Below are 14784 nucleotides of genomic sequence, written 5' to 3'. Positions count from 1 at the left end.
TGCGAATGATAGGTCGGCTGATGGTTGTTGAGGTCCACTGGTCCGCATTTTAGCGCAGTGGGATTCCCAGAGTAACACATGGTGATTGTGCATGTGAAGGTTCATTCATGTAGTTGTCAAATTATTAAATTTTTTTATTTTGCAACGTGTGCAGGCTACGTGAGTTGCCTCATCCTTTTCGGTGTAAAAAAGTGCCCAGGGTAGGCAACTCTTGCCACCCCTACGAGCTGAAGACCCACGAACACTGTTTGTCACAGCCACAGTTGTGGCTGAGGATACATTGCTCATCATGGCTGCATCACTACGTGTCTGCACCGTACGGTGCAACGTAACCTCCTTATCTTCCTCCTCAGATGACCTACTCAGCTGTGTACCTCTGTGTTCACTCCAATTGGGATCTACCACCTCATCATCATCCCCTGTGTTATCACATTCCTCGCTCTTGGAATCATCCTCCTCCTCTTCCTGCCCTGACAGCACAGTACAGTCCGCGTGACCTTCAGATCTCTGAGTCTCCTCATGATCACCTCCCCACCAGGGGGTTAATGTCTGGTGACGGGGGACATGATACTGCTCAGACCCTTCAGTCCTGCCCCTGATTCAAGCTAAAAAAATGTTGGGCATCTGTGTAGATTTCCTCCTCTTGACTCTGTGAATCTTTTGAGTACACTTCTGATGATGATGGCATACAATGTGTGAACAGCTCTTCAGACTAACCCATCTGTGGTTTCTTACAGTCAGTTGTATGGTTAGAGAGTTGGGATGCGGGGAGGAAGCAAGGGTAATTTGTGTGCCACCTCGGTGGACTGTATTGGGTGTGATGTTGAGGTGGAAGAAGAGGAGAGGCCACTTAAAGCTGCACTTGCCATCCACTCAAGCACATGCTCTTTCTGGGCCTCATCAACAAGACGTACCACTATGCATCTGCCAAAGAAGGATAGTGGTGTAGTCCGTCCAGTAACAGAAGTTTTCAGCTGTCTTTCATAGGACGTGACGTTGTTGGTTCACTAGTGCTTTCACAAACATTACCACCTACCCCACCACCTTGAACACCAATTTTTTTATTTTTTTGATGTGCAACATCTCTGCACACACAATTTCACTGCCACAAAATTACAACGTGGGGTATGGCGGGATGTATCACGTTTAGCAACAGAATATTTTCTTTTAATGTGCATGAGCTACGTATGCTGACAGCTTCATTTCACTGCCAAAAAATTTCAACATGGGATGTGGTGGGTGGTATCACGCTTAGCAACAGAAATTTGTTTTTCTCTGCAATTTTGCATGAGCTACAAAGACAGTTCAATTTCACCCCCACTAAATAACAAGGTGATATGGGGCATTCTTAATCACATTAGCAACTGCCACAAAGAATGTTTTACTCTACAACATCTCTACACACAGAACAATTTCACCCCCACAAACTTACAACATTGGATATAGCGGACTGTATCACGTGTAAAATAAAATGAAAGCTAAGGTGCATCAGCTCTGCACACTATGGAATTTCACCACTACTATATAACAAGGTGAGATATGGCATGGTGAATCACGGTAGCAATTGCCAAAAAAAATATTTCTTCATGCACAACAACTCAAATCACAGAACAATGTCCCCACAGCACTAAATGACAAGGTGTGATACAGCACGTTGGTTCACATTTAGCTAGTGAAAAAATAAGAATTAGAAAGGTCTACTCATGCATGGAGCACAATAGAAGCTGTGCACAACACACTTGTAGGACACGTGCCCTTCTGGCTTTGTCTGTGGACCTCAGCAATGGCAAAAAAAAATGCTGGAAGGTAAATTAAAGAGCCACACTGGACAGTAGCTAGCTACACTATCTGACTGATATACAACCGCCTAGCGAACTAGCTAAAATCTAGCTGCTAACAGTGCCAGTGTCAGGAGCAGCCTCTCTGCGCTGTTACAGTGTCAAAATGGCACTAAAACAAGCAGCCAATGACACAAGCCGTTGTGTCAGGACATTGTGGGTGTTTCCTGCACCCTGATTGACTAGCTACAGTGTTCACACATAAAGTACGCCACCGCATACTTCTCCAGTCCCTGAAGCAGGTGGTTGACCATCCGCTGGAAAGTGGCAGGGGCATTCTTCATGCCGAACTCATACTTGTACAGTCCGAAGGGTGTGATAAAGGTGAACTTCTCCTGCGCCTCGGGGCTCAGGGGAATCTGCCAGTATCCACAACTCAGATCTATTATGGACAGATATTTTGCGCCAGCTAACCGCTCAAACAGATCCTTGATGCGCGGCATGGGGTGCACGTCAGAGGCTTTGATGGCGTTGAGCCCCCTGTAGTCCATGTAGAACCGGGTGGTCCGATCCTTCTTGGGTACGAGAACTACAGGCGAGGCCGACGCGCTCTTTGACCGTTGAATCACCCCCAGCTGTAACATCTCATCGATCTCCTGGCGCGTAACCTGCTGCACCTCGTTGGAGATCCGATAAGGTGTTCGCCGTAGTGGGGCATTATTCCCAGTGTCCACCTCGTGGACTACTAACTCAGTCCTTCCAGGTCGGTTGGAGAACACAGCCCGGAAGGGTTCCAGCGTGGTCTGCAACTGCGACCACTGGGGTTTGGTTAACAAGGAGCTTACAAATAAAATGGGATTAAAGTTGCAAAACACTTACAGTTCGTTATGTCATTTCATCTCATGGCAGACCATGTGCTGTGGGGGATGGGCATACATCCAGATGCATTACAGACCTGTCTCGCAGCTAGACCCGGGACAAAAGACTAGTGAAGACTGATGTCTTACTCACTTATCTCTGAGCCCAAAACCAAGGCACTCCCCCTGTGGTGACCTCACTCAGAAGCTGAATACTCCCCTTTCTTAGAGTTATGACAAGCCATTTCTATACATAACTCGCTGTATGAACCTCATAGAAGAACGACACAATAATCATGATGCTCACCACGTCATGGGGGTTCTTTTAAATTTAAACACGGCGTAGATATATGACCCGCTTATGGATAAATCCATTCGTTGCTTTTCGTTGGGTTTAGATCCTAGCAATTTCAGTGAGTTATAGATCTCTCGGTGGACATTCGGAATATGTAACCCTTATATCTCTATCCCTGATCGGTGCCATTATACATAACTTTTCAAAAACAACAGAGTCCCATGCGGTTTGAAAGTTGCTGTACCAGTTATAGCTGGTATCAGGCGGGAGGGGGTCGAGGGGTTTAGGGAGAAGACTGGCTTTCACAGTGCAAAGCCATAAAAATTCCTCAGCGATTTCAGTGAGTGTTGCTGGCACGCTGGTCTCACATTACAGCTATATAGCAGGGGGGAGGGAGGAAGAGTGGCTTAGAATTCCAGCCTTGTGCTGGCAGGCAGAGGAAACTTCAGCTGAGAGCTCTGTATGTGTAATTGAAGTAATAAGAATTTCTTCCTATTTCCTGTCAGTGTCCTCTACAGTTCAGTGCCAAGTGCTGCCACATACGGTACAGACCAAAAGTCACAGTGAAGGCATCAAAACTATGAATTAGCACATGTGGAATTATATACTTAACAAAAAAGTGTGAAACAACTGAAAATATGTCTTATATTCTAGGTTCTTCAAAGTAGCCACCTTTTGCTTTGATGACTGCTTTGCACACTCTTGGCATTCTCTTGATGAGCTTCGAGAGGTAGTCACCGGAAATGGTTTTCTCTTCGCAGGTGTACCCTGTCAGTTTTATTAAGTGGGATTTCTTGACTTATAAATGGGGTTGGGACCATCAGTTGTGTTGTGCAGAAGTCTGGTGGATACACAGCTGATAGTCCTACTGAATAGACTGTTAGAATTTGTATTATGGCAAGAAAAAAGCAGCTAAATAAAGAAAAACGAGTGGCCATCATTACTTTAAGAAATGAAGGTCAGTCCAAAAAATTGGGAAAACTTTGAAAGTGTCCCCAAGTGCAGTTGCACAAACCATCAAGCGCTACAAAGAAACTGGCCCACATGAGGACCGCCCCAGGAAAGGAAGACCAAGAGTCACCTCTGCTTCTGAGGATAAGTTTATCCGAGTCACCAGCCTCAGAAATCGCAGGTTAACAGCAGCTCAGATACCAGGTCAATGCCACACAGAGTTCTAGCAGCAGACACATCTCTACAACAACTGTTAAGAGGAGACTTTGTGCAGCAGGCCTTCATGGTAAAATAGCTGCTAGGAAACCACTGCTAAGGACAGGCAACAAGCAGAAGAGACTTGTTTGGGCTAAAGAACACAAGGAATGGACATTAGACCAGTGGAAATCTGTGCTTTGGTCTGATGAGGCACACTAGATGTATGGGCTATGGGCGCACTAGAAGTATAGACTATGGGCGCACTAGAGGTACGGGCTACGAGCGCACTAGACGTATGGGCTATGGGCGCACTAGAGGTAGGGGCTATGGGCGCACTAGAGGTACAGGCTATGGGTGCACTAGAGGTACGGGCTATGGGAGGACTGGAAGTATAGGCCATGGGTGCACTAGAGGTATGGGCTATGGGCGCACTAGAGGTATGGGCTATGGGCACACTAGAGGTATGGGCTATCGGCGCACTAGAGGTACGGGCTATGGGTGCACTAGAAGTACGGGTTATAGGTGCACTAGAGGTACGGGCTATGGGCGCACTAGAAGTATGGGCTATGGGCGTACTACACCAACAGTCAGTCCCAGTGCTTCGTTAGTTATTGACTGCAACTCACATTGTTCATTTGGTGGCTCATCAGAGGACTATTCAGCAGGACCCCAAGAAATTCAACTCCAAAAATTGAAAAAGCAAAGGAGGTATATATCCACATGTAGATGCAGATGCCCCAGAATCATGTCTTCATTCCAATAAATTGAGTAATTTTCTGTTTTTAGAACTGAAGTCTCTGATACGATACAGTGAGGATTGATTTCAGCTAGAGAAAGCAGGAAGGAAGAGTAGCGAGTCCAAAAGTGAGAACCAGACACCTGTCCATGGCAGCACGCTGCTCCATCTTCTTACTTCGGGAGGCGCTAGTGTACATTAGGTGCCATGTCAGGTTTACTTCATATTTACAAGTGACCATATGAAATGGACCAGCAGATGCCCCCCCATGACGAGGAGCAGACCGTCACCGAGAGCTCTTTTATGATAACATTCTGCACTTCTACTGGTGCAGAACGTGGAATAAATACTGTTCCGAGATGAGAGTTAGGACTGAGGACATTAATAGTGCCCCGACAGTCCAAGTAGTTTCAAAATGGCTGCCCAGATGTCAACAGGAGGGTAATAGATCATGTATAGGAAGGACAGCAGAGGGTTAATATGACCAAAGCAAAGAAAAAAGATTGGACTAAAACAGGCCCGCACAACCACATGATATAGAAAATTAACAAACGTTTTATTGAACACCACAACAAAAAACATAAAAACATTTAAAATACAACAAGTGTATACACAACACCCCTACTGAAATATATCTGCAAAAAATAAATATATATATGTTGCACTGATATGAAAAAAACACCAGAACACAGGCAGAGATGCTTACCTGCTCAAGGCCTCCAACAATTGCACTAACCAGGGTGCACCAGGCCCAAGTAGAGATAACAAATACACAGGTGGCTAGGTACCTAGGTTGGCTGCATTAGTATTATTTGCACCTGTGTATTTGTTATCTCTACTTGGGCCTGGTGCACCCTGGTTAGTGCAATTGTTGGAGGCCTTGAGCTGGTAAGCATCTCTGCCTGTGTTCTGGTGTTTTTTTTTGTTTAGTATAGTGGAGGTTTTTCCTCTAATGGTGTTCTTTTTAGATTAGGACTGCCAATATACAAGGACCCTTGACGCGGGTTGGCAGCTTAAAATATTGTGGCCATAATATCAACCAATACCTTGCATACATTGTTATGTTTTTGGGCACTTTATATTTTTCCAGGGTGCGACTGGGCCCTAGATGGCTCTGTACACTGTAGCCTCTGTTCACACAGGATGCATCATGGTTAGCCCGCTATACATATGGCGTCATTAATAGGCTTTGCACCATATACTTTGCATTCCTGTGTGAACATGCCACATACAGACTATTTTTTTGCATGGGTGCTCCAAGCAGCCAATTCCTGATTGTAGGTTGGCTGCATTAGTATTAATTGCACCTGTGTATTTGTTATCTCTACTTGGGCCTGGTGCACCCTGGTTAGTGCAATTGTTGGAGGCCTTGAACAGGTAAGCATCTCTGCCTGTGTTCTGGTGTTTTTTTTGTTTAGTATAGTGGAGGTTTTTCCTCTAATGGTGTTTTTTTTGTTGCACTGATATGCTCAACAAGACTAGCCATTATATATATAGCAACACATGTGTACCAATATATTTGCCAAAACCTAAGGGGACCCACAAAGTGAACCAAACAATAAATAGAAAAGGTCCAAAGCGATATTTGATTGGTCCCTATGCTCCATAACAAGGAAAAGTAGAATATTATAATTCTGATATAGATATCTGTGTGGGGCTCACTATATGGCGTTCATGTGGGGAATAGTCCGAAATGGCAAGACAAAGCTCCTAAATGTGCAAGAAAGCGGCATTACGCCATAGATACTCAGCTAAGTCAGGAGCAAGCTGGAGCCACAAGAATGCTAGGCTACAAAGGTCACGCAGATCCACATGCCGGAGATAATTAGCATGAAATAAAGATAGGGTGTGAGGAGCAGACCCCACAGCAGAGGGTTAATATGAAGCTTCAGAATGTGCAGTGGATAACGTCATGGTACCGCCATATTGTGCTGATGGAGCATCGGCGTATCCCACAGCTGTATGTCTGACATATACAGATTGTATACCCCACTAGCTCTAGCCTGGACCCTCATTATTGAAACAGACAGTGGCTGGTGCAAGCAGCCCTAACCCTCCATGCCATGTACAGGCTCCTGATCCTACATGATGGTGGATACATCGACCATGGATGAATATTGTTCCTTGTGATTACAGAGAGAGAAGATAACACGGGGACAGTAGTCGCTGCCGTGATCGGAACTGTAGTCGCCATGACTCTTCTATTATTTGGTGGTCTCCTTTACCATCAAGTGGTGAAGAAAGGTGAGGCCGGAGATGAGTGAGGCGTGTGTATGGTGGTGTCAGCAGTGGTGGTGGTGTCAGCAGTGGTGGTGATGTCAGCAGTGGTGGTCGCGTCAGCAGTGGTGGTGGTGTCAGCAGTCGTGGTGGTATCAGAAGTGGTGTTCGTATCAGTGGTGGTGGTGTCAGCAGTGGTGTTCGTATCAGCAGTGATGGTGGTGTCAGCAGTGGTGGTGGTATCACCAGTGTTGTTCGTATCAGCCGTGGTGGTGGTGTCAGCCGTGGTGGTGGTGTCAGCAGTGGTGGTGGTGTCAGCAGTGGTGGTGGTATCAGCAGTGGTGGTGGTATCAGCAGTGTTGTTCGTATCAGCAGTGGTGGTGGTGTCAGCAGTGGTGTTCGTATCAGCAGTGGTGGTGGTGTCAGCTGTGGTGTTCGTATCAGTGGTGGTGGTATCAGCAGTCGTGGTGGTGTCAGCAATCGTGGTGGTATCAGCAGTGTTGTTCGTACTAGCAGTGGTGGTGGTGGTGGTGTCAGCAGTGGTGGTGTCAGCAGTGGTGGTGGTATCAGGAGTGGTGTTCATATCAGCAGTGGTGTCCATGTCAGCAGTGGTGTCCGTGTCAGCAGTGGTGTCCATGTCAGCAGTGGTGTCCATGTCAGCAGTGGTGTCCATGTCAGCAGTGGTGTCCATGTCAGCAGTGGTGTCCGTCTCAGCAGTGGTGTCAGTGTCAGCAGTGGTGGTCATGTCAGCAGTGGTGATCGTGTGTGTCGTTTGTCTCTGCTTCTTCCTCCTGTCAGTTTCTGGTGACTTTCCAGTTTATGGCCTTCCTGGAATCCTGTAAATGCTGGTTATACTGGGGAGGATTATCGGGTAGGTTTGCCAGTCAATCAGGAAGTGGTCCCTGGTTATACTGGGATAGATTATCTCTGGTTATACTGGGATAGATTATCGGGCAGGTTTCCCAGTCAGGATGTGGGCACTGGTTATACTGGGATGGATTATCACTGGTTATACTGGGATGGATTATTACTGGTTATGCTGGGATGGATTATCGGGCAGGTTTCCCAGTCAGGATGTGGTCCCTGGTTGTCATATCTCCTGATTTCGGTTGTGTCTCCTTCCTGTAGATCCTCCCGTCCTTTCTGAGATCACCGGCAGCGATCTGCTGACTGACATGACCAGGACCACGCTGACATTTTATGTTCAGAACTTCAAGCCTAACGACCTGGAGATCTCTGTACGTCTGAGGAGACGAGGAGAGGAGATGAAGACCATCCACAGCTGGAGATCCAGAGCTGCGTCTCCCTCAGCCCGAGCCATGAGGGATGAGGATGCTGGGGATAGTAGTGTGAATATAGACGTAGAGCGTCAGAGTCTGCTGAATGGGGCCGTCAGTCAAACACAGGGGCCCCTACACCTGGACATGGCGGCCGTGCTGGCCCCCAGTATACCCGGGCTGTTCCGCTTCATTCGCTGGCAGAGACTTTCCACTTACAGCTGTCAATGTTCTGCTCACATCACTCCCAACTATGGTGAGGATAACGGAGCAGAACTGTCCGTCCATGTGTCACACCCGGCTCTGACAGAAGCCGCCTGCATCAGCAGGACACTGCGGGTCACCGGAGGTAAGATCACCTGCCAGAGTTACATGGGGTCTCTCTCTGATGATGGATTCCTCCTCCGATTATATCTTCATTACTTCTGCAGACTTCCATTTTCTTTCAGGATAAACACCAGTGAGTGTCATTTGTGGTGGCATATTTCTGGGCACATGCGGTGCATCTCCTTCATATATTGTTTCAGGGGCATCTTGGGCCCCTCAAGACTTTTCTATGATGATTCTAGATAAAGTTTTCATTGGTCTCCCCATATTGTTCAGGGTTGCATCTCTCAAGGCCTCAGCTGACGCCCCCGGGATCCCTGATCATTGTCTCTGATGCCCCCGGGATCCCTGATCATTGTCTCTGACGTCCCCAGGATCCCTGATCATTGTCTGTCACACCCCCGGGATCCCTGATCATTGTCTCTGATGCACCCGAGAACCCTGATCATTGTCTCTGACGTTCCCGGGCTCCCTGATCATTGTCTCTAATGCCCCAGGGATCCCTGAACATTCTCTCTGACGCCGCCGGGCACTCTGATCATTGTCTCTAACCCCCGGGATCCCTGATTATTGTCTCTGACATCCCCAGGCGCCATGATCATTGTCTCTGACATTCCTGGGATCCCTGATCATTGTCTCTGACATTCCCGGGATCCCTGGTCATTGTCTCTGATGCCCTCGGTATCCCTGATCATTGTCTCTGACATTCTCGGGATCCCTGATCTTTGTCTCTGACATCCTCGGGCTCCCTGATCATTGTCTCTGACGTCCCCGGGATCCCAGATCATTGTCTCTGACGTCCCCGGGATCCCAGATCATTGTCTCTGACGTCCCCGGGATCCCTGATTATTGTCTCTGACGTCCCCGGGATCCCTGATCATTGTCTCTGACATCCCCGGGATCCCTGATCATTGGCTCTGATGTCCCCGGGATCCCTGATCATTGTCTCTGACATCCTTGGGATCCCTGATCATTGGCTCTGATGTCCCCGGGATCCTTGATCATTGTCTCTGACATTCCTGGGATCCCTGATCATTGTCTCTGACATTCTCGGGATCCCTGATCTTTGTCTTTGACATCCTTGGGATCCCTGATCATTGTCTCTGACGTCCCCGGGAATCAAGATCATTGTCTCTGACGTCCCCGGGATCCCTGATCATTGGCTCTGATGTCCCCGGGATCCTTGATCATTGTCTCTGACATTCCTGGGATCCCTGATCATTGTTTCTGATGCCCCCGGGATCCCTGATCATTGTCTCTGATGCCCCTGGGCGCCCTGATCATTGTCTCTGACGTTCCCCGGGATCCCTGATCATTGTCTCTGATGCCCCTGGGTGCCCTAATCATTATCTCTGATGCCCCCAGGATCCCTGATCATTGTCTCTGACGTCCCCGGGTGCCCTGATCATTGTCTCTGAAGCCCCCCGGCGCTATATTCCCACATAGTGAATTCACTGTTTTCAGTTCCTGTATCCATGATCTTTTCCATTGCAAACTGTGAAGTGTGATGAACCTGCTGCATCTCGACCAGGAAATCTGCGGAGGTGATTTCCACACTGGCAGAATCCCATGGAATGTATCCTCAGTCACTGATAACTTTCCCAAGTCCGAACCCCCGGAGAGAGTTTAATCTGTACTTCAGCTTTAATGGTTTCATCAGAAAATTCTCCTTTTTTCCTCTTGTAGTTGCTCCGACTTTACTAGAGATCGTCCGCCCAGCCCATGTGACCCACGAGGAGCAGACCACACTGACTTGTCCAATTATGGGGTTTAAACCCAGGACTTTGCAGGTAACATGGCTGAAGGTGGATCAGGGAGGCCAAGAGACAGAAATCGTAACCTGGAATTCTACTGATGAAAAAAACACCTGCCGAAACCACGAAATAACCGAGCATGAGCTTGAGGACAAGTCCTACTGTAACCTAAGTGCCTTAATGATGCGACCAAGTGTCCAGAAAGATGATGGCGTCACGTACATCTGTAGAGCCTATCACCCGGCCACCGAGAAGAGGACAGAGCAAGCAATGGTCATGAAGGTTACAGGTGAGAGCGCTGGGGGTCTGGGCATTATGGGACCCCATACACCACCATAACGGACATTAGGATTGGACAGTCAGATAATAGATATAAGATGAGTGATTGCACCAATGGAGCTGACAATCTTCACCACCAACCACAGGGCCACACGCAGTAAAGCCTTTAAACCATCTAAGGGCCACACACATCTGAGGGCTATACTGTCCACAGTATGGTAGAAAAAAGACACATGTCCCTCAAGTTCAGCTGAGGGATGGGACAATATAAAGGGGAAAGATAAGGACCTCTCCCTCTCACTGCACCGGCACCCTCCATTAACCTTATTTCCATATGATATTACCATCAATGCTCCTCTTTCAGAAGGCAGAGAGCCCAGGTAGCCGGTTCTCACTGGTGGTCAAAAGGAGAAGGGTGTCCACAGTCATTGCCAACTTGTCTCCTCTATGAGACCATGACAAAAAAGGTTTGATCTGTAGTTATGTGAGAAAAGATTCAGCATAACTTGTGTTTTCATCATGTAACCTCTGATCCTTCTGAGATCCTTGGTCCAGTGGGCGGTCCTGTCAGTGATTGACAGCTCTCTGTGAGCACACTTCTGGAAAGTAGACTGCCAGTCACTGACAGGACCGCCCACTAGACCATCCGTGAGTCTACCCCCTCACCACCAATCTATTACATGGGACTGCAGATTTGATGGCACTTTCATGGTGACAGGATCTCTTTAATGTCATAAACATTTCCGGCAGGTGACACTTTGTTTTTAGGACAAATTAGAAAGATGAAGTACAAGACAGATGTAGAGATTCACATCGGTAGACTAGAAATATCAATGTGTGGTATTTAGTGTCCGCTGTATTTAAAAATCACCACACACCCATCAATTGTTTTACAAGAAGCTCAGGAAAAACCTCTCCATGTTTGCGGGCTGTGCAGGGACTTAGACATCACTAATCCAGGGGTCACAATCCCCCCAGGCCTCCTGGTTTTCTCCCGCAGTCTATAAACTCATTGACTGGTCACGTCGCTGATCCCAGGAAGAGTCTTGGGAAATGTTGGTGATGTTGTGTCTGATGTGTCCTGTTCCCTCAGCTGTTCCTGTGCTGGACGCCATAAAGCAGACCGAGGAGACGGTCCATGTGGGGGGCATCATGAAGCTGTCCTGTAAGATCCATTCGTTTTACCCGGCCCACATAGAGGCTACCTGGCACACAGACGACGGCCGCATCCTGCCCTCGGTCACCACTGATGTCCTCCTTGAACAATCTGGTCTGTTCCATGCCACCAGCTCCATGAGTTACACCCCAGCACTGAAGGATCGGAGAAGGACATTCAGGTGTGAGGTGAAACATCAAAGTTCTGGAGCCCTGAAGATGGAGACATGGGACATGGAGCATCTGGGTGAGTGGTGGAAATGCACAAGTGGGACCTATGCTCCGTATTGGGTGAATGTGGATGGAGGCAAAACATTTCTGCTTCAGATCTGGAACTTTCCTAGTACCAGCTTGACTTTCTCTCCGGGGCCCATTATCTGAAGTACATGAACTTTTGTACAGTTCAAGGCCCAGAACGCCGGATCTCGTGGCTCTGAATTACTGTAGTCAAGGCTCACATGTAAAAAAAGAAAAAATACCACAGAGCATTTGGGCCCTTCCCTGAGAAGCTTAGGGGCCAAATATAAATGTCAGTCACCAAATACTGTGTATAAATAGTGTAATGAATGGCTTGTCCAAGACTTACACTTGGTCCTTCTTAGTTCTGCAGTTGTATAAACAAGAAGGGTAAAGAGATCTCCAGTAATAAGTCCAAACACCGGCGCTTAGTATATGTAAATGGCATCAGTAATATCTCGCTACAGAGTGTGATGGCGCCACAGCCTCCCTACACAGTGTGATGGCGCCACAGCCTCCCTACATATAGTGTGATGGCCCACAGCCTTCCTACACACAGTGTGATGGCCCCACAGCCTCCCCATACACAGTGTGATGGCCCCACAGCCTCCCCATACACAGTGTGATGGCCCCACAGCCTCCCTACAAACAGTGTGATGGCCCCACAGCCTCCCTACACATAGTATGATGACCCCACAGCCTCCCTACACATAGCGTGATGGTACCACAGCTTCCCTACACATAGTGTGATGGCCCTACAGCCTCCCTACAGACAGTGTGATGGCCCCACAGCCTCCCTACACACAGTGTGATGGCACCACAGCCTCCCTACACACAGTGTGATGGCCCCACAGCCTCCCTACAAACAGTGTGATGGCCCCACAGCCTCCCTACATATAGTATGATGACCTCACAGCCTCCCTACAAATAGTGTGATGGCCCCATAGCCTCCCTACACATAGTGTGATGGCCCTACTGTGAGGTGGCCAGGGTGGCAGTCATGGTGAGTGGCTGCTGTTCCAGCACACCCTGTGTAGCGAAATATGTATAGGTAATAATAATTTTATTTATATAGCGCCAACATATTCCCCAGCGCTTTACAAATTATAGAGGGGATTTGCACAGACAATAGACATTACAGCGTAACAAAAACACAGTTCAAAATAGATACCAAGAGGAATGAAGGCCTTGCTCGCAAGCTTACAATCTATAGGAAAAAGGGAGACATGAGAGGTGGATGGTAACAATTGCTTTCGTTGTTCGGACCAGCCATAGTGTAAGGATCGGGTGTTCATGTAACGCTGCATGAACCAGTTAACAGCCTAAGTATGTAATAGTACAGACACAGAGGGCTATTAACTGCATGACGTGTATGAGAACATGATGTGAGGAACCTGATTATGTTTTTTTTTTTTTTGAATGGGCTATGCAGGGATAGTTAGTTTAATGCATTGAGGCGGTAGGCCAATCTGAACAAATGCGTTTTTAGGGCACGCTTAAAACTGTGGGGATTGGGGATTAATCGTATTAACCTGGGTGGTGCATTCCACAGAATTGGTGAAGCACGTGAAATGTCTTGGAGACGGGAGTGGGAGGTTCTGATTATTGACGATGCTAACCTCAGGTCATTAGCAGAGTGGAGGGCACGGGTAGGGTGGTAGACCAGGGAGGAGATGTACGGTGGTGCAGAGCCATGGAGTGCTTTGTGGATGAGGGTGATAGTTTTGTACTGGATTCTGGAGTGGATGGGTAGCCAGTGTAATGACTGGCACAAGGTAGAGGCATCGGTGTAACGGTTGGTGAGGAATATAATCCTTGCAGCAGCATTCAGGACAGATTGGAGCGGGGAGAGTTTGGTAAGAGGGAGGCTGATTAAGAGAGAGTTACAATAGTCAAGACGAGAATGAATGAGTGAAACAGTAAGAGTTTTTGCGGTGTCGAAAGTAAGAAAAGGGCGAATTCTAGAAAAGTTTTTGAGATGCAGATAAGAAGAGCGAGCCAATAATCGGATGTGGGGGGGTGAAGGAAAGCTCGGAATCAAGGATGACCCCAAGGCAGCGGGCATGTTGCTTGGGAGTAATGGTGGAACCATAGGTATATATGTGTGACTAGCAGTAATTTAACATCTGTCCTGAGACTGCAGGTCTCACAGGGGTCGCAGCATATGTTATCCTGAGAAAGCAGTCTCCTGTCTACAATCTCGCCAGGGGGTCTTGCTAAGAACCAGGAAGGGGAAACGTTTCATACCTTCGTCTCTTTTGAAGAGATAGTGTCAGGCTGTAATTGACATATCTGTGAGAAACTTACACAGAGAATTTCAGAGGAAATAATATTTTCATTGGTGGAGTGGCCATGGTTCACTCAGAGACAAGCAATTATAATATCAACCTGAGAGGCTGGTCTAGAAATCTATCCTCCAAGGTAACTCTATAAATTAGGCCTAGACACAAAGAATGGGGTTCACAGATTGAGGTGCAGCCAAGCTGATGTGTTCCAGTCCATAGTCGTCCCCCCCCCCCTCAGGAAGCAGAAAGCAGACTACCAAGTTAGATATTTCTGTAAGTTTTCTCCCTTTTATTTTTATAACTGTTTTGCATATTTGTATGTCTTTTTATTACCATATTTTAATACCCTTTTACTGTAAGCACTATACCTTTTATATTAAAGCATAAAACTTAATAAGTTGAACCTTGCATGTTCTAAAGAATCCATAGCCTTAAGTG

The 14784-nt window shown here is 47.4% G+C and overlaps 1 protein-coding gene across 1 annotated transcript in view; it reads left to right on the top strand.

Annotated features, from left to right (window-relative positions):
* LOC143806311 (uncharacterized) overlaps nt 1-14784 on the top strand; it is a 57648-nt gene that overhangs the window by 21782 nt on the left and 21082 nt on the right. Inside the window, exons 4-7 of the mRNA XM_077286555.1 lie at nt 6952-7059; nt 8161-8658; nt 10323-10679; nt 11763-12071. Of these exons, the coding sequence (XP_077142670.1) occupies nt 6952-7059; nt 8161-8658; nt 10323-10679; nt 11763-12071 (1272 nt within the window). The remainder of the gene's footprint in view (nt 1-6951; nt 7060-8160; nt 8659-10322; nt 10680-11762; nt 12072-14784) is intronic.

This window comes from Ranitomeya variabilis, chromosome 2, assembly GCF_051348905.1.
Source record: "Ranitomeya variabilis isolate aRanVar5 chromosome 2, aRanVar5.hap1, whole genome shotgun sequence".
NCBI classification, from domain to species: domain Eukaryota; kingdom Metazoa; phylum Chordata; class Amphibia; order Anura; family Dendrobatidae; genus Ranitomeya; species Ranitomeya variabilis.
Note: the sequence above shows the minus strand (reverse complement) of the source record. Positions and strands in the feature narration are given on the sequence as shown.